Below are 20,394 nucleotides of genomic sequence, written 5' to 3'. Positions count from 1 at the left end.
CTTCTGTTTGTCTACCACCACTATGTCCGGTTGGTTAGCCACCACCATTTTGTCCGTCTCTATCTGGAAGTCCCACAGGATCTTAGCTTGGTCATTCTCCACCACCCTAGGGGGCGTCTCCCATTTTGATTTCGGGACTTCCAGGCCGTATTCAGCACAGACATTTCTGTATACTATGCCGGCCACTTGGTTATGGCGTTCCATGTATGCCCTGCTTGCTAGCATCTTGCGCCCTGCTGTTATGTGCTGGATTGTCTCATGGGCATCATGGGTGTGATAGACCCCTGCCTCTATGGATCTTGTGCTCAGAGCTTGTTCCTGTGCTGTTATGATTAGTGCCTCTGTGCTGTCTTTCAGTCCAGCTTTGTCCAGCCACTGGTAGGATTTCTGGATATCAGCCACCTCCGCTATCTGCCGGCGGTACATACCGTGCAGGGGCCTGTTCCTCGCCTTCATCCTCTTTCTTGGGTTTCTGCTGTCTGAGGCATTCACTGAGCACACAGTTAGTTGGGGCCATCTTCATGATGTATTCGTGGATGTTCCTTGTCTCATCCTGGACTTTGGTGCTGAGACTCACCATTCGCTGGCCTCCTTCCTTCTGCTTAGCATACAGCCTCAGGATACTGGACTTGGGGTGAAATCCTCCATGCATGTTCAGGAGCTTCCTTGTCTGGATGTCAGTGGCTTCTCTCTCCTCCTTTGGCCAGCTTATTCTCCCAGCAGGTTACCTGATCACGGGCAGGGCATAAGTGTTGATAGCCCGGATGTTGTTCTTACCGTTCAGCAGACTTCTCAGGACTTGCCTGACCCTCTGCAGGTACTTGGTGGTTGCAGCTTTTCTAGTGACCTCTTCATGATTCCCATTTGCCTGTGGGATCCCCAGGTACTTGTAGCTGTCCTTTATGTCTGCAATGTTATCTTCCGGTAGTTTGATCCCCTCAGTTCTGACTACCTTCCCTCTCTTTGTTATCATCCGACTACATTTCTCCAGTTCGAACGACATTCCAATGTCATTGCTGTATATCCTGGTGGTGTGGATCAGTGAATCGATGTCTCATTCACTCTTGGCATACAGCTTGATGTCATCCATGTACAGGAGGTGGCTGACAACTGCTCCATTCCGTAGTCAGTATCCGTAGCCAGTCTTATTAATGATCTCACTGAGGGGGTTAAGGCCTATGCAGAACAGCAGTGGGGACAAAGCATCTCCTTGGTAGATCCCGCACTTGATGGTGACATGTGCTATGGACGTGAAGTTGGCCTCTAGTGTTGTCCGTTACAGCCCCATTGACTTCCTCATGAAGGCTCTTAAGGTCCTGTTGATCTTGAAGGCTTTTAAGGTCCTGTAGATCTTGTATAGATTGTTACGGATTCAAATATTGGGGATGGATACAAGAGGAAAAACCAAAATAACAACACTGGTCCGGCCGGGTTGAGTCAAACGATGATTTTAATGATCACACGCGTGGGAGATGGACACCGTACGCAGACAGCATCAGATCTCAAAATGGTGGAGCATTGATCAAACTCTTACAGCCTCTAGTGGCCCCCACCTAATCATAAAAGCCTAAACATTCACATTCTTTCTCTCACACAGCGCCTAAGCTACGACCTTGGCTCCCTGTTTATCTGCTCCTGCTGAGATGGGGCCGAAAACCTCTCCAGTATGTTCTGTTCTCTTCTAATCAGACAAATAAGGTGATGACTTTCTGCGAACAGTATTTCTTATAACTCAGCAGTATACTGCATCATAAAACAATATCATTCATTCACAATAAATCAGCAGTCTAATGTAATGCAAATCAGTTTAACAAATGCAATAGTTATCACCTTCTTCTAATTCAGGAGAATAATGCAAACTAAAACTACTAATAATTCACAATCTTTAATTAGGGGTCTAACATGGCATAAAATAATATTATAATCCCACAAGATCTACATATCTATATTATTGCTAATATATATTGTAATATATCTATATCATGGCTAAAGCACTTCTGGATGGATACAAACTGCATGTCGTTGCCCTGTACCTGTGCATGTGCAATGACAATAAAGTTGAATTCTATTCTATTCTATAGTTCTAGGCATTCCAGGATCCAGGTGTGGGGCATTGAGTCATAGGCCTTCTTGTAATCAATCCAGGCAATGCACAGCTTGGTCAGCCTAGTTTTGCAGTCTCGGCTGACTGCTCGGTCTACCAGTAGCTGGTGTTTTGCACCTCTAGTATTTTTGGCAATCCCTTTCTGTGCCCCACTCATGTATTTACCCATGTGCCTGTTCATCTTAGCCACTATGATGCCTGACAAGAGCTTTCACGCGATGCTGAGGCAGATTATTGGTCAGTAGTTTGAGGGGACCGGTCCCTTCTGGGGGTCCTTGATGATCAGGACTGTCCAGCCTTCGGTTAGCCATTCTGGGTGTCTCTCGTGAACTAGCAGCTGGTTTATTTGTGCTGCCAGACGCTCATGGAGTGCAGTCATCTTCTTCAGCCAGTAGGCGTGAACCATGTCAGGGCCTGGTGCTGTCCAACTCTTCATACTGGAGACCCTTTCTTGGATGTCTGCCACTGTGATGGCTACTGGACCCTGTTCAGGGAGGTTCCTGTGGTATGCCCTCAGATCCACTAGCCACTGAGCATTGCCATTATGGCTTGCGTCCTTTCCCCATATGCTCTTACAGTATTGCTTTGTCTCCAACCTTGGTGGAGCTATTCTCATATTGTTCCCCTGCCACTGAGAGTACACCTTGGCTAGTTCTGTGGGGAACAGCTGGTTTATTCTCCTGTTGTTTGGCAGTTTCCAAGGTCTCAGGTATGAAGAGCTTCCTGTACTTCTTAGGCACCTTCTTCATCACACCTTTTCTGCAACTCTGATAGTTGGCTAACCTATAATAACCTATAATGTTTTAGAAGAGCAGACCAAACAGTTAGGAGGACCTGCTTTAGAAGGCACGGAGTAACGTAACGGAATACGTTACAAAATACATTTTGGGGCAAGTATTCTGTAATCTGTAGTGGAATACATTTTAAAAGTAACCTTACCAACAATGTATACAAGTATTGTTTTGTAGTTTATTCGATTTTTAAAGTAATGTAGTCTGATTGATTATTGATGTGCGCATGTTACCAAATATTGATACAGGAAATTATAAATACATGTTTTCTAAAAGCCACCCTGTCTATTTTTAAGCACTGGAAATGCCACTGAACAGGTGTTTTATTATTGGCTGACAGGAATCAGCTGACATTTTTTGTTGGTGTGTATCTGTCAGCTTTTCCTGTTCATTCATGTCAGCCACTCTGAGTTTTTTAGGACAAGAGTAAAGTGCTCATTTTCATTATGTTTGTTTAAGTAGAGAGGGCGACTGTGGCGCAGGAGTTTGGGAAGCGCATCTGTAACCGGAAGGTCGCCGGTTTGATCCCTGGACTCTCTGTCCTGGTATGAATGTGAGAGTGAATGAATAGTGGCATTGTAAAGCACTTTGGGTGCCTTGAAAAGCGCTATATAAATCCAATCCATTATTAGAGAAAATCAGAAGTCTCTGTGTGTGAGACCGTGGCTCTACACAGCACTTCTAAGCTGCTTCAAAGTGAACTAACCAAGATAGCCACACAGTGGCTGTAAAAAAAGTTAAGGACATAACCGTCTCTGATGGAAAGCTTTTATTGTCAAGTCTCTGCAGAAAGTGTTGAGTTTGTCTTCATCACTCAGTGTTTAATAAGACAGGCAGACAGGAAAAGCAACTCATTAGTGTTGATGAAATCAAAGGAGCTCTGTGGAACTGCAGTTTGGTCAAATCTGGATGTTTTTCACTAACAGTAAATTATTTTAGTGATAAAGAAATGTGTTCAAATAGAGAGGAAGAGGAGTGGTGTTTGGGAGGACAAGCAGCTGTCCTGCTTTTGTCAGGACATCCTAAAGGATCCAGTCTCTACCAGCTGTGGACACTGGTTCTGCAGACAGTGCATCTCCTCATAATGGGACCAGTCTGCTTCATCAGGAGATTCTTCCTGTCCCCAGTGTGGAGAAAGATCCAGAACCAGAGCTGGACTGCAGACAGCCAGTCAGAGCAGCTGTGTACAAAGTAAGACTGAACTGACTGTCTGCTGATCGACTCTTTTCTGAAAACTGGACTTCTTGTGTTCTTGTGTTGTTCAGACATTGAAGAGTTTTCTTTCTCTTTAGTCTCATTGTTTTTCTTTCTTTCAGCAGATGTTGGTCTGCAGGAGGTTTTAGATGAACATAAGATCAGTCTGAGGAGGAGATGTGAACGTGTGACTGAAGGAAGTGATGAAACAGGAGGTAGAACCCTCCTCAATGTGATCTACACTGAGCTCTACATCATAGAGGGACAGAGTGAAGAGGTTCATACCCAACATGAGGTGAGGCAGCTGGAGACAGCTTCCAACATGGACGCCCTCCATGACGCTCCAATCAGGTGCCAGGACATCTTTAAAGCCTTACCTGACCAACAGAGACCCATCAGAGTGGTTCTGACCAACGGCGTCGCTGGTGTTGGAAAAACCTTCTCAGTGCAGAAGTTCACTCTGGACTGGGCAGAGGGCTCGGAGAACCAACATGTCAGTGTGGTGATTCTGCTTTCATTCAGGGAGCTGAACCTGATCAGAGATGAGCAGTACAGTCTTCTGGAGCTGCTCTATGTTTTCCATCCAACATTACAGAAGGTCACAGCAGAGAAGCTGGCTGTCTCTCAGCTTTTGTTCATCTTTGACGGCCTGGATGAAAGCAGAATTTCATTGGATTTCACCAACAGGAAGCTGGTGTCTGATGTCACACAGAAGTCATCAGTCAGTGAGCTGCTGACAAAACTCCAGGGGAATCTGCTTCCCTCGGCTCTCGTCTGGATAACCACACGACCTGCAGCAGCCAATCAGATCCCTCCTACTTGTGTTCACAGGCTAACAGAAGTACAAGGCTTCACTGACGCACTGAAGGAGGAGTACTTCAGGAGGAGATTTTTCGTATTAGTCATTTACAGGTATTTTTCTGTATTTCTCAACTACTGCAATGCATTGTGGGAAAAAGAACCTAAAAAGGAGGGAAAAGTAAAAGCAAGAGCAGCCATTAGACTTCTTTCAGGCTTCATCTGGATTTTGGACTCTGGAGTTGGAGAAACTGCCTTCAAATTTCTGTGGTAAGTATTAAAACTCATGGTTTCTTTTATTAAAATTATGTTTTTCAAAAGACTCCGCATTTTTATTTAGAAAGAATTGTTAATTTATTTGTTAACTGGTTTTGGCTGTCTCCAGACAAGTCAGGAATATTTTGCTGACTCATTTTCTAAATAATCGTTATTTAGGTTTAACATGACTTAAGCTTTCCATTTTAGTTAATGTTAACATAATTTTTACTGTGATACCACCAGTTTTGTACGGAGCCCCGCAAGGGACATGGGAGAAAAAATTTAATTAAGACGGACTTTTGCGAGATCTCGCAAAACAAACTCGGGATCTCGCAAAAGTTCCGCTTTCTTCGGAGGCTGCCAGCTCAAAACCAACCGGGAGGTCGAGGCACGATGTGCCGGGAGAGCGGTGTTCCCCTCAGCTGTAGTAGGTCTCAACCTCCCGTTAGCTTCGCGATGGTGGATGTCCGAAAACGTCGGAGAACTTTTGCAAATATGTGATGTCTTGTAAACCGAGCAGATATTTGACGTTTACACAGCTACATTCACGCCTCAAAATATCTGAAAAGTTTATTTTGTGACCCAGAAAGAGTAATATTACAACTAAGTAGCTGCCACCATTGTTGGAATTCAACTTTTGCGAGATCTCGCAAAAGCTTTGCGAGATCCCGAGTTTGTTTTGCGAGATCTCGCAAAAGTTTTGCGAGATCTCGCAAAAGTTCATCGTAATCTTTTTTTCTCCCATGTCCCTTGCGGGGCTCCGTAGTTTTGCCCTTCAGTGGCTGAACCAATTTTCATCAATATTATAGTTAGCTGTCTGTGTCTCTCTGGGTATTACACAGCTGTGACTGCTAACTAGCTAATTAGCAAAAGTCAGCGATGTAGATAACTGGGAAAAGTGAGAACTTCATGGTTCTTCTAATGTATAGAGAGGAAGAAATTATTTTATGGCTCTAATAAGTACTATATCAATACCTGTGTTTTACAATTGGCTCTACTGTACACTTTAAAGGATTTCAGGCAAAGTTACACTAACCCTAGTTTAAGCCTCAGACCTTCCTGGCTGATGTTAGCAAATGCTAATGTTAGCCTCTGATTTGGGCTGCTAAAGTAAAGACTTTTAGCTAGCTGACCAGCATAGATTATTTCGGTGGTTAACAGACTGTAGTGGTAATATTATTGAAAGTATAGTTTCACCTCAGCACATTTACAATTATGTCTATTTTGTAGCACATAGAAATGTTTAGTTAATATTTGCAGACAGACATATTTTCCCTGTAACTGTGTTTTTACTCCAACATTTGTTGAAAATGTAATTTCTGAAATGCTGGGCAGCATTTCTAGTATGTGGAATATTTTTGTCACCCCACTGTGCTAATGTGATTTAATACTAATAATTATTACTAAAAAATCAATAATAAATCAATAATAACTATATCTTGATTGAAATATAATGTAAGTGCAGTGCTGGTGTGCAGGGGCTTTATATGCCTTGTGGGGGATGCTGACATATTATAAACTGTTATGTCTATATCAAGCTTTTAGCCAAATATAAGCAGAGATATTTGTATCTTTCTTAAAAATACAGATCCTTAGAGATTATTTGAGAAATGGATCAACAGCTATCACTACTTGAAACACTCTAAATCCTGCAGTGGGAAAATATCCCTTATTTCACCTTTGATCAAACACTTTGGTTTTCCAGTGCAGAGCAATGGCCAAGAAAAGACTTCCCCGAGTGAAAAAAAGATGAAGATACAAGCTGGTAATAATCCAGAGCAGCTGGTCTCAGGAAATGAAGAAAAACTCTGATCACCTTCTCTACAAACACAAGGTGAGTTTAATGTTGTGGTTGATTTAGTTTTTCAAGGTATGCATGTTACTTTAATTATAAACTGTTTTTGTTGCAACAGAATGCTGTTATGTGTATGCAACTCTACGTGAATTACAATCCTTTGTAGGGCTTTGTGATATCAACAAAATCTCATATCCAAATATAAGACATATCTCTCCTGATAACGATATATATCACAAAATAGTGCATTTTCTGTAAATTCTGTGATTCTCGGGCAACTCGACTTATGTGAAGTGTTTTCAGTTGGGTGTCGTGTACCCGGAGTTGAGTGTTTTGACCGATGCATGAAACTATACATTTTTAGACATGAGTTTAAACGGCCGCAATTTTCTTTCTGAGTATTTATTACACTGCGTGCTGCGAGGAAAAGCCTGTTCTAACGTTTCAGTCTAAGGATTATTTTGAGCACCCGTCGGCTCTTTTTTGCTTTTCATTCGTAAACTCCCTCGAAACTCTTTCATGTGATTCTTGTGTAGGTGGTTAAAGAAGTTTGTTGTGTTTGAGTGGTGGTGGGGACCAGTTTCTGGAATAATTTTCATAGTACAGTGTCAGAGTTTTCATAACCAAACCATGTCCATGCTACAAAGGTAGCCCCTCGTTTAACAATAAAGTCCTCGACTTGGACTGGTCCTTCTGCTTGGAACTAGCTGGTTCTGCCTCATCCTTGCTGGCCATGCTGGTATTCTCTGTGCCTTCATCTGCGTGGTGACTGTAAGCGCCATTTATAGTTACTAGATGTTTTATTTGTGGTCATTTGCTGCATATTCTGAAATTTTATGTTTGAGAATAATATATATAATTTCAGTTTATTTCGAAAAGTCTCAACAGAAACTTGAGCTTTATTGTGAAAGGTTTACGTGAAAAATAAACAAGCGAACGGCGGAGCCATACAATGGTTTTACCGTCATTGTTGGTAACGAAAATACGCGTAAAAACAGTCGCTTGTCTGTCCATAGTATGGTTATTGTAAGTATAAGAGAAGGAGAGAACTTTAAGAAATTAATATAGCAACTACAGTGACCATCAAAACCATGAAAAAAATATTGCTGTAAACAGTTTATTTTGCAACACCACAAAACAAACAATAACGTATAATATGAAACGATAGACATTTTTATATCGTCATCTGATATATATCGTCATATCGCACAGCCCTAATCCTTTTTTTGTTTCTGTTGTTTATGTTCAAGATAAAAAAAAAAATATAAAAATAAAAACTTTTTAAAAACGTCTTGTTGTTTCTCTTTTTTTCCTCAGAATAAATTGCGACTAGTCTCAATTGCTGAGATGGAGGAGCAACACAGCGACACGTTAACCCCGACTGCTACAGTTCCTGTATGAACTGAGCAACTCTGAAAATCCAAGGAAAAGCTGAGTGTATTTTATTTAAAGCTCAGATGGACTTTGATGGACTAACATGCAGGCTGCATTCAGGACTTTGTCACACTGGTGTATGAAGAGTGGTAACAAGAGAAATTGTGCACGCAATGTGTCACTTTATGCTTGCTCTTCTCCAGCCTCTGGTGTCACTTTGTAGTAAAAGTGTGAATTCCTCAAGGCATTCACACTATTGAGATCCTGTTTCTCTAAACTTTATTCTTCTACTTTATTCTAGTTGCTCCGACCTTTGCTGGTTAAATACTCCCTCAGTTTTCATCCAATTTTCACCATTCAAATTTTCAACTGTTCTGCTCCTTCTGCTAATGCCAGCTATATCTTTTGGTGCTCATAACTTTTATACTTTTTGAGATATTAAAATAAATTTCAGTTAACAGTTCAACTGTTTTAACTCTTTTCAACACAAATTTCAGCTTTTTCACCTCTTTTCAGCACAATTTTCAGTTTTTCACTACTTTTCAGCACAAATTCAAGCTTCTTCAGCTGTTTTAAGGGCAAACTTCAGTTTCTTTACTTCTTTTCAGCAGAAATTCTGCTGATTCAAGTCTTTTCAGCAGAATCTTTAGCTTCTTGGCCTGTTTACAGCGGAATCCTCAGTTTCTTCAACTCTTTTTACCATAAAATTCAACAAGTTCACTTTTTTTCAGCAGACTTTTCAGCTTCTTCACCTGTTATCAGCAGAAATCTCAGCCTCTTCTGCTCTTTTCAACATAATTTTCAGCATCTTCACCTCTTCAGGACAATTTTCAGTTTCATATCTTTAAGTCAGCTGAGAACAAGTTTGGCTCAGTGAGATCAGCAGCTTCCTTGAGACCAAGTGGCGCAGGTTCGAATCCTACCTGTGGCTGATGCCCCACGTTTTCTCCTCTTGCACTCACTCTACCCTTTCAAATAAAGTAGTTTTCAGCAAAGAGATAAGCTTCCACATAGTGTTTTCAGCAGATAGTTCTACTTCTGCTTTTTTCAGATTATACTACAAGGCATTCACACAGCATTTTCGCAGGAAATTCAACTTCTTCTAGTTATTATTATTATTATTCTAGTTTCTCCAACCTTTGCTGGTTAACTACTCCCTCAGTTTTCAGCCGATTTTCACCATTCAAACTTTAAACTGTTATGCTCTTTCTGCTGAAGCACAAATTTCAGCTTTTTCACCTCTATTCAGCACAATTTTCAGTTTTTCACTACTTTTCCGCACAAATTCAAGCTTCTTAAGCTGTTTTTAGCACAAATTTCAGCTTCTTTACCTCTTTTCAGCAGAAATTCTGCTGATTCACCTCTTTTCAGTGCAAAGTTCTGCTACTTAACCTCTTTTCAGCCAAATATTCTACTGATTCACCTCTTTTTAGTACAATTTTCAGCTTTTCACCTCTTTTTAGCACAATTTTCAGCCTCTTCTGCTCTTTTCAGCACAATTTTCAGGTTCCTTATCTCTTTTTCACTGAAGATTCAGCATTTTCACCTCTTTTCAGCACAATTTAGCTTCTTCAGCACAGTGCACATTTTTTCTCTCATCATATCTTTGCTTGAGATCAGAACTGATTTGGCTCCGGTTTTGTTATTTTTATGCTCCAGATTATTCCTGTGTAGTATATTCTCAGCCATGCACCACTTGCTTGACATTTTCAGCGCAGGCGTCATTTATACACAGGCTTCTGTCATGTCATTCATTTCATATTGTTGCAAAAGTACATAGTTAGCAAATGTATTAGAAATCATTTTAGTTAGCATTGATCTTATACAAGGTAAAATGCATCCTATACATAAGCAAATCAATGTCAACAGTCCAAAAACAGGAGTTAATATTTTCAAATGATGCCACCAAGGACCAGACATTAACCAAGCTATCCAGCTTTGTGGTGCATCTCCTCCTGGTGAGCGATTCATCATGTATTTCATGATTCACAATTTGGTTAAATTCTGCAGTGCTTCATAAATGTCTCCTCCACTTGTATATCCATCTGGTATGAACGTACATCATGTTTCTCCTATCAATTTGCATACTCCTCCTTGCGATGCAGTTATCAAGTCCAAAGTCAGTCTGTTTTGCAATAACATTGTCCTTATGGCCTTTTGCCCCTCTGCTAAGGCTGTCCCAAGGGTCTGGGTCCAATTTATGTGTCTCAGTAGTGCATATATGATGAATTTACATGAGTTCCAACTTTCCCAACCCCAATCCATGGGAACAATCCTTGTCGGTTTGACCCAGAATTTTAAGTTTATTATGTTTTGGTTTGCTCATGAATGATCGTTTTGTTACCTTTGCGATTTGTTGGTTATGTCATGGTCCCTGTGCCTCGCTGGCCGACCCTCTATTAGGCAATATGTTTGTGGTTTTTTCCTCTCTCCCACTCTCGCCGCGGCGACACTCATTGTGGGCTCCCGCTGCTGGCCCACACACCTGCGCTCATCACCGCACCGGCCGCTGATCCCAGCTGATTACTGCACTACTTAAGATGGCAAGTCTGCGCTAGTCTGCGCTGGATCGTTTTGCTATCGGTGTCAGTCAAACTTGTGTATCTGCCAACCTGAATCTTGAAAGCCCTTTGTTGTTATCCCGCTAACCTGACCTTTTGTGTTTAGATCGTTTTTGGAACCGGATTCTGAGAGGAGTGACTGAGGAGGAGGAGGAGCTTTTTGTACAGAAAGTGTGGAGCACCTTTTCCCCTAACCCTGTTTCCCACGGACCCTGGCGACCCAGACCCCTTTCCCCCCTGCACGTTGTATATAGCCACTTGGTGATTGTGTTCACTGTAAATAAATGCACTGTTCTTCGCTTAAAGGAATACCCTAGCCTGCGCCTGAGTCTCTTTCGGAAACCTTATCAGGTTATTATTTGAATTCTATGTTCTGTTTATTCATGTTTATGGATTGTTCTTTGGTTGTGTCTCATGTTTAGCATTGAGTTCCATGTGTTATATTCTGTCTCTCAGTGTCATGTCTGCGTCCTTGTGTAGTGTTTTCTTGTTTCCTGTTTTATTGTGAAGGTCTGCGTGTCATGTGAGTGTGTTCAGTTTTACCTCCCTTGTCTCGTCTCGTTAATTACTTCCAGCTGTGTCCACCACCTGTGTGTAATCTCCCTGTGTTTCTCTGTGTGTATTTAAGTCGCGTCTTCTGTCATTGTAGTTGCTGGTCTGTCTGTGTATCCACCGTGCTCCTTCTGTGTGTTATCCCTGCTGTCAACCGTCGTCTGCCTCTGCTTGCTCTCTTTCATGTTCGTGTTCTTGTTCCTGCTCTGTAGTTTAGTTGTTTCCAGTGTAGTTTAGTTTGTCTTCGTTTGCCTTTTTTTCCCTGTGCTGTGTATTCAATAAACCACCTTCACACCTTTACAAGTGCCTGCGACTGGATCCTCCTTTATCCTCTCCACACGGCTCATCTCACTCGCCGTGACAGTTCCGGGATGATATTCTTACATATCATTACTCTTTGGCTCCACATCCTGCATGAAGCAACTTGGACAGGTGAGTACTTTTACAAATTCTCTTTTCACATTGTGGGAATTATATCATTTTTATATTATGTTGATTCTTTTATATATATTTTTTTTTTAGCTTTGAGCAGTGCCATTTGATTAAACATTTATTCCATTTATTAAACATAAGTTTCAATCATGTTATTATACACATTGCATTTGTGCTCATGATAGAGTTAAGCATACAGTCTAATGAAGGTTAAAAGCGTCGTTCAGCGTTATGTCTGAACTGATATATTGATGAAATGACTTGAATGCTGTGAATGAATGCCTAACATGCTTACATACACATAGACATGAAGTATAATTTCTAGGGTAAAGGTGAAAGACATCTTGCTTTGTCTCTGCTTTGCAACTAGTGATCCGGGGTCCACAGGAAGCATGTGGAGGAGCCAGACAACCATATAGGGAAAAATGCTGTTGAACACGGAAACTTGTTGAACTGTCGTTAATTATAACCTATACATGTGATGTTTTGTCTAACGCGAGAAGGGGCGTTAACCCTGACATAATAAAACCATGCTGAAAGTATGTTTTGACGGGAGATCTAGGTTGACAATATCGAGCTGTGTATCTTTCCACACATGTGTTTAATAAAATCATTGTTTTGACGCACTTGGACCAGTAGTCGTTTGTCTCACACCTCAATCACAAATCGGGACAGTGTTTTGGTGCCGTGTACCCGAATTGAGGAAGGACGTTGTTTGGTTGTTCGGACGAAGGAGGCTGAGGTCCAGTGGTGTGGTCAAACGGACGGACAGGAGCCAGCTGGTCGACTGAGTGGCGGGCCATTAATAGAAAGGTAAGGCACCGCCTGTTGATTGAAGTAAACATGCAAAAGGTGCTGAATTGGAAATCAAGCTAAATTAAATGTCCACTCAGTAGAGTTTCTGATGAAATGTCCGTGGTGATTTTGGATAATTTGTGATGAATAAAAAGCAAGAGTTTGGGAAACATTTGATTGATAAAATTTGCTGGGGTGAATTTTAAGTTGATGTGATATGTCTGTTGAGTGTGACGTCAGCCAAGAGAAGAGATTAGATCAGGGCATTTGGATAATTGATTAGAAATAACATCAGATAAATAAACTGGCGGTTAGAGTCCACAGTGATGTTTTTTAAAATTATTTAAATTACTTAGGACGGGGAGGGCGTTCCCTAGGGGTGCAAAGTTCTGAGTGTTATGACTCCATCTTGCGGCGGACGCGCTGCAATTTCCTCCGGCGAGAGGCTTAATTCGGGTGATTCCCGCGACAGGTAAGAAACGGTCGTTAATAATCAGTGGTCAAGTACCACTTCTCTTGGACCATTTGACCGACAGAGTTGGACTTGGGCATGACCATTCAACGTGATTGACAGGTAAAGCTTTAAGTAAAGCTTCAAGTGCAAGTGGGATACTTAGACGCCGGTTAAGTGGAGCTCCCTGTCAAATCGCGGGAAGCGCTTATAAATTAATTAGGGCCTAGAAATTTGACCACTATCGGTGAGGGCGTTCCCGAAGCGGGTTGATTGACCAGCAAGGTGGGCGGACCTAGGCCTTTGAGGCTTTTAAATTAGTCAAAAAGTTAGGTGTACCAGTACTGAGGTTTTGAAGATGTGATATGGAAATGTTGAATAATTTGTCTTGGCATCTGGTGTCTCTTGTTATGTTTATACACGTCTGAGCATATAATTAAGTGTAAAGTGGTTGTTTAAACTGCGTGGTTATAAGTGGGTGTGGCGTGAAAGTGATTTGATACAGAAGCAGAGTGAATGAGGATAAAATAAAATACTGTGTGAAAAGTACTGTGTGAAATTTGCTGGTGAAAAGCTTGGATGCTGAACTGTGGTAAATTGTGGCGAATTTTTCAAGTGTTTTTAAGTTTGAAGCTTGTGAAGTGGTAAAGCTCTGAATTGGGTGATGTTGATGAATTTTGTTATTGTTTATTGAAGAAAAGATCATAATAGAGTTTTTGTTGATTTTGCCGGAGATTGTGTGTAATATTTTGAGTATATTGAATAAACGTTGTAGTTTTGTGCTTGTGATTATAAATTGTGTGTACGGGTGCCGCAACATTTCATGAGGAGTTCTATTAAGAGAACTCTCTGTAAAATAGAGAGTTGTTGATTTTTCACTAAGTATATAATTGAAAAGGAATACTTGTGTGATTTGTGGTTGATATTTTCATTTGGCCTAAAGAAGGCAGAAGTGTGTGTGGTTTATTTTTGACATATTATTCAGAGCGGAGAAAAACGGGGGCGAGTGGAGTGATTTATGCCTTCTCCGTATTAAGAGTGGAAGAAGCGCGTGTACAGGGGATTCATTTCTATTTTTAAGCTTTGCAATTGGCTGGTGGAGTGACTGTGAGAGCGAATTTTTGCTAGCTTAGTGTGGTTAAGTTGCTGGAGTATTGTTTTTTTTATAAGTTTTGTTTCATTGGTGAGTGTGTGTGTGTGTGAGAGAGAGAGACTGCCGAGGCAGGAGCGTTTATGAGAGCTTAAGAGGAAGTGAATGTTAAGCAGTCAAGGCGTTTCTGACTTGAAAAAGGGAAGTACTGCGGGGGACCCAGAGGGAGGAGCTCAAGACGCTTTGTAAGCAGAAAAGTGAAAGCAGAAAAGAAGTTGATGAAGGAAAAACATGGTAAGTATTGTAAATTTATGATTATGTGCCAGGGGGTGTCTCAGTGGATGAAAGAGGAAGTGAATGAGACTGGTTCAACACTGGAAAAAGAGGGACAGAAGGGAGCCACAGCTGAATTGACATCAACGTCTGGATATACCAGCCTGACACAACTGCCGAGTGCCCCGCCTCTCCCGTACGCTTTTCCAATTTTGACTTTGGAGAGTGGTACGGTGTGGGGGCCAGGAGGAATAACAGGAACAGTGAAGGGAGGAATTGTGGATTTCCAGGAAGACAGCAGGCAACCGACTCCTACCCGGCAGGCAGAGGGAGCCACTACAGGGGTGACTCAGCCACAACCAGTGGCAGTAACACCCGGGGTGACTCAGCCTCAATCAGTGGCAGCTACACCAGAGGTGGCCCAGTCTCAGCCAGTAACTGGAACATCAAAAGGCAGCATAACTGTGACTTTGCTTCCTCCTTCACACTTCAGCCCAGAAGGAGCTCTGGAAGAAGCTCAACCTGAGGCTCCTAAAAGTGCAAAATGGGTCAGCCAGGAAGTGGCAGCCCAGGATTCATGGACCTCAGAGGAGGATACGCCTGGACCGCAGTTTCAGAGTTTGCCATCTAAGGTGCAGCAAAAGGCCTGTCAGAGGCCAAACGGCGGCGACCTTAAGGAAAATCAGTGGCAGGGGGAGGTTGTAGGAAAAGTGCACACCAACCGGGAAGCCCTGGTAAAGCTAGAAGAGAAGGTGAAGGAACTAGAAGTGTGGATAGAAGAAGAACAGATAGAGGGGTTGGGGAAGGAGATTAAGATGTAAGCAGTGAGGCGACGGAAACTGCAAGTAGCGTTGACCCTGGGGGCTGGAGGCACCTCAGCAAAGGCTGATGTTGACCTGGGCCCCGGCAGCATCGCTCTGGGCGAATTTTTGTGGGACAAAGAGAAAAAAGACAGTCGATTTTTGAAAAGAACCGGAGGCAGAGCATTGCATTACAGACTGAGGAGGCGGAGTTTGACACAAAAGATGAGTTGCCACTCTCTATGCCTTTGCTGAAGGGGCTAAAGGGAGAACCAGTGTATCAGAGACCTGGAGGCGCTGGTGAAGCAACTACCCCCGATCACAGAGGGAGAAGCCGCTTGGCTGAGGAAGCTGCAGAGTCTAACAGAAGGAGAAGAGCTGGCATTAGGGGATTTCAGAGCAGTAGGTGGACGAGCTATGAGAGGAGGTGGTCTAGCCGATGTGGAACAAATAGCAGGAACTACGCGTGCAGCAAATGACGTTCCCTATGAAAGGGTGCGGAATGCTCTCGCTGACGCAGTGCGTGACAAATATCCGACTCCGAACACTGGGACCACACCTAAAATAGTGTGGAGCCCAGAACATACTCCTAGAGAGTTTATAGAGCATGCAAAAGAACAGTGGATTACGCAGACTGGAGAACATCCAGGACAGGAGGGAGAACATAGGGCGTGGTTTGGCTCAGCAGTGTTGGCAGGTCTACCAGAACGAGTGAGAGCTGACCTAGAAAAGAACTCAGACTTTGCGGTCGCAAATTCCATGAAATGGGAGAGACATGTGATACACAGACTTCAGCTGGAGCAGGACGAGGCGACCAACAAGAAAAAGGAGTTAGAGGAGGCACAAGGGCAGCTGCTGAAATTGCAACTGGCTGAGGCCAAAAACAAACTAAATGAAAAGAGAAAAGAAAGTAAGGAGGGAGCTAAGAAAATGCTGGTGGCAAAGCCTCAGGGTGATCCTGGGCCTGACTGGCCAGATCTGAACCCAAATCTGTATCCTGATGACCGATGGCCCGCCAATGGACCAAGGAAAGGACGACCCGCGGGGAATTGGGGTGCCGGCAGGTCGCAGAGAGAGCGTGGTGGATACGGAAGGGGAGGACCAAGGGGTCGTGGTCTGGGGGGACCTATGCTGGACCCCAACATATGCCACAGATGTGGAGGACAAGGACATTGGGCTCGAGAGTGCCCTAGTCAGGTGCAAAGAGGACAATATTATCCACTACAGGCACATGGAGCTCCCAGAGGCAGAGCAGTCCAAACAATGGGACATCAAGCTCGAAATCCAGGCATGGCGCTGGTGGCTCAGTATCCCCTGGCTGACTGGGGCTGGGAGGAGGAGCAGTACTGACGGGACCCACAGAGACCCGACAGCATGGGAATGGCAGATCCTATGTTGTCGATGACCGTGGAAGGCACTGAAATGACCTTCCTGGTGGACACTGGAGCGACTTACTCAACGCTGAGACAAAGACCAAGCAGTGCAACACTTTCCAATCACACGGTGAGTGTGGTGGGTTTCTCTGGGGTTCCAATGACTCTGCCAGTAACCGATCCAGCCCTGACAGAGCTGGGAAAACAGACTTTGAAGCACAGATATGTGGTGTCTCCTCACGTGCCTGTGAATCTGATGGGCAGGGATCTGCTCATTAACACTAGAATTACTGAGCCTTTTTTTCCCTGGTGCAAGTCCCTACTACTAGATTTACTAGCCCTGCGCAAATTTGCGTAAATTCCCCTGACCCTAACACCTCTTGGCACCCCGCTGAGGTTTTCACAGGGCTTCAGCTCCATTGTTTCCTGTTTTTGTTGTGCAAACACACCCTCCCCCAACCCCCAACCATGAGAGACTCAGGTCTTTCCTTACCTGCAAGGCTACTTTCCTTCCTTACCTGCAGCGTACAATACACCATGGTAGTTTCTATGTGCAATATTTCTCATATGCAACATTAGTTCTTGTCAATCCTTGTCACTACATTGCATGCCTGTCCATAAACATATATACACAGAGTTGTATACATATTTATATAGCCACACTTTACATAACATGCATAAAGTCTAGTTATACACACACACACATATATATCTATATCTATATATAGATAGATATGTGTGTGTGTGTGTGTGTGTGTGTATATATATATATATATATATATATATATATATGTGTATATATATATATATAATATATACTATGCTATCCAACAGCTGGTTAGCGTAGTGGACGTAGTGACAAGAAGTGGGCTACTGGAACAAGAAGGCATCGGTGAGCAAGAGACGAAAACAGGGCGTTGTTGGAATGCTACTACGCAAGTAACCCTGGCGGAAGGGGTTACATGAATAGGATGAGGGACCTATGGATTCTTCGATACCCAACATCCACAATGACGGTGAAACAACTAGTAGCTCAGTGTTCCAACATTCAAAAGAAGGGATTGCTCTCACAGCTAGAGAATGACAAAGTACAACATAAATGCTACTGCAAGGGGGAGCCAGGACGCCAGGTCGGGGGGAGATATCATCACCACCACCCGAGATTGGGTACCAAGTCCCAAGTGCAATAGGAGAAGGATCGTTGAGTGAGAGAAGAACTGACCTGAAAGATAGGATCATGACCAAGCTTGAAACCTGGACCCCCCGTAGCCGGTTACCAAGATTACGTGAAGTACCCTCAGAAGGTCTGCTAGATGATGTTAATGCAGCACTACAGATGATACCTACAGCCACGATTACCGACACTAACAAGCTGATCTACAATACGGCAGCAGTGATCAGTGAGATGCTTGGCTACAAGTTGAACAGCCACAAGGGGCAGTACCCTCCATGGAGAAGGAGGCTAGAGACTAAGATCAAGGTAGCACGGAGGGAGGTTAGCCAACTATCGGAGTTGCAGAAAGGCGCGATGAGGAAGGTGCCTAAGAAGTACAGGAAGCTGTCCATACATGAGGCCTTGGAAACTGCCAAGCAACGACTCATAGCCTTGGCCAGCCGCTTGAGGCGGTACACCAGAGAGATAGAAGGCAGGAGAATAAACCAGCTGTTCTCCACAGAACCAGCCAAGGTGTACTCTCAGTGGCAGGGGAACAATAGGAGAACAGCACCACCAAGGCTGGAGACGGAGCAATACTTGAAGAGCATATGGGAGAAGGACGCAACCCATAACGGCAATGCTCAGTGGCTAGTGGATCTGAGGGCAGACCACAGCGACCTCCCCGAACAGGGTCCAGTAACCATCACAGTGGCAGATATCCAAGAAAGGGTCTCCAGTATGAAGAGTTGGACAGCACCAGGCCCTGACATGGTTCACGCCTACTGGCTGAAGAAGCTGACTGCACTCCACGAGCGCCTGGCAGCACAAATGACACCCGGAATGGCTAACTGAAGGCCGGACAGTCCTGATCCTGAAGGACCCCTAGAAGGGACCGGTCCCCTCCAACTACCGACCAATAACCTGCCTCAGCACCATGTGGAAGCTTCTGTCAGGCATCATAGCGGCTAAGATGAACAGGCACATGGGTCAATACATGAGCGGGGCACAGAAAGGGATGGGCAAGAATACCAGAGGCGCAAAACACCAGCTACTGGCAGACCAAGCAGTCAGCCGAGACTGCAGGACCAGACTGACCAACTGACCAGACTGGATTGATTACAAGAAGGCCTATGACTCAATGCCCCACACCTGGATCCTGGAATGCCTAGAACTATATAAGATCAACAGGACCCTAAGAGCCTTCATCAGAAACTCAATGGGTATGTGGTGTACAACACTAGAGGCCAACTCCAAGCCCATAGCACAAGTCACCATCAAGTGCGGGATCTACCAAGGAGATGCTCTGTCCCCACTGCTGTTATGCATAGGCCTGAACCCCCTCAGTGAGATCATTAACAAGACTGGCTACGGATACCGACTACGGAACGGAGCAGTTGTCAGCCACCTCCTGTACATGGATGACATCAAGCTGTATGCCAAGAGTGAACGAGACATCGATTCACTGATCCACACTACCAGGATATACCGCAATGACATCGGAATATCATTCGGGCTGGAGAAGTGTAGTCGGATGATAACAAAGAGAGGGAATGTAGTCAGAACTGAGGGGATCAAGCCACCAGAAGGCAACATTGCAGACATAGAGGACAGTTACAAGTACCTGGGGATCCCGCAGGCAAATGGGAACGATGAAGAGGCTGCTAGGAAAGCTGCAACCACCAAGTACCTGCAGAGGGTCAGGCAAGTCCTGAGGAGTCAGCTGAACAGTAAGAACAAGATCCGGGCTATCAACACCTACGCCCTGCCCGTGATCAGGTACCCAGCTGGTATAATAAGTTGGCCAAAGGAGGAGAGAGAAGCCACTGAAATAAAGACAAGAAAGCTCCTTACCATGCATGGAGGGTTTCACCCCAAGTCCAGCACCCTGAGGCTGTACGCTAAGCGGAAGGAAGGGGGCCGGGGACTGGTGAGTGTCAGCACCACAGTCCAGGATGAGACAACGAACATCCAAGAATACATTGGGAAGATGGCCCCAACTGACCGAGTGCTCAGTGAATACCTCAGGCAGCAGAAACCCAAGAAAGAGGAGGGAGACGAGGAACCATCATGGAAGGACAGGCCCCTGCACGGCATGTACCACCGGCAGATAGAGGAGGTGGCTGATATCCAGAAATCCTACCAGTGGCTGGACAAAGCTGGACTGAAAGACAGCACAGAGGCACTAATCATGGCAGCACAAGAACAAGCTCTGAGTACAAGATCCATAGAGGCTGGGGTCTATCACACCAGGCAAGACCCCAGGTGCAGGCTGTGTAAAGATGCCCCATAGACAATCCAGCACATAACAGCAGGGTGCAAAATGCTAGTAGGCAAGGCATACATGGAACGCCATAACCAAGGGGCCGGCATAGTATACAGAAACATCTGTGCCGAATATGGCCTGGACGTTCCAAGGTCAAAATGGGAGATGCCCAAGGGTGGTGGAGAATGACCGAGCTAAGATCCTGTGGGACTGCCAGATACAGACGGACAAAATGGTGGTGGCTAACCAACCGGACATAGTGGTGGTAGACAAACAGAAGAAGACGGCCGTAGTGATCGATGTAGCGGTCCCGAATGACAGCAACATCAGAAAG

At 44.1% G+C, this 20,394-nt stretch overlaps 1 protein-coding gene across 2 annotated transcripts; it reads left to right on the top strand.

The window, feature by feature from the left end:
• The first annotated feature begins 1,753 nt into the window (after positions 1-1,753).
• Positions 1,754-5,204, top strand: LOC146363653 (protein NLRC3-like). Of its 2 annotated transcripts, none has more exons than XM_084918472.1 (2): positions 1,754-4,086; positions 4,215-5,204. In XM_084918472.1, exon 2 carries the CDS (start codon positions 4,412-4,414, stop codon positions 5,159-5,161), a length of 750 nt encoding a protein of 249 aa, XP_084774598.1. In that variant the 5' UTR covers positions 1,754-4,086; positions 4,215-4,411; the 3' UTR covers positions 5,162-5,204. The 2 variants fall into 2 exon arrangements, with proteins under 2 accessions (XP_084774598.1, XP_084774597.1); XM_084918471.1 differs by having other exon boundaries at positions 4,212-5,204.
• The last annotated feature ends 15,190 nt before the right edge of the window (positions 5,205-20,394 follow it).

Source organism: Perissodus microlepis, chromosome 22 (genome assembly GCF_051167445.1).
Source record: "Perissodus microlepis isolate ML-2025 ecotype Zambia chromosome 22, ASM5116744v1, whole genome shotgun sequence".
NCBI classification, from domain to species: Eukaryota; Metazoa; Chordata; class Actinopteri; order Cichliformes; family Cichlidae; genus Perissodus; species Perissodus microlepis.
The sequence above is the reverse complement of the archived record's forward strand: the minus strand, read 5'-3'. Positions and strand labels throughout refer to the sequence as shown.

What these genes read in the sequence shown, in the direction of transcription:
- LOC146363653 (XM_084918472.1), top strand. Translation starts at nt 4,412, where the DNA reads ATGGACGCCCTCCATGACGCTCCAATCAGGTGCCAGGACATCTTTAAA.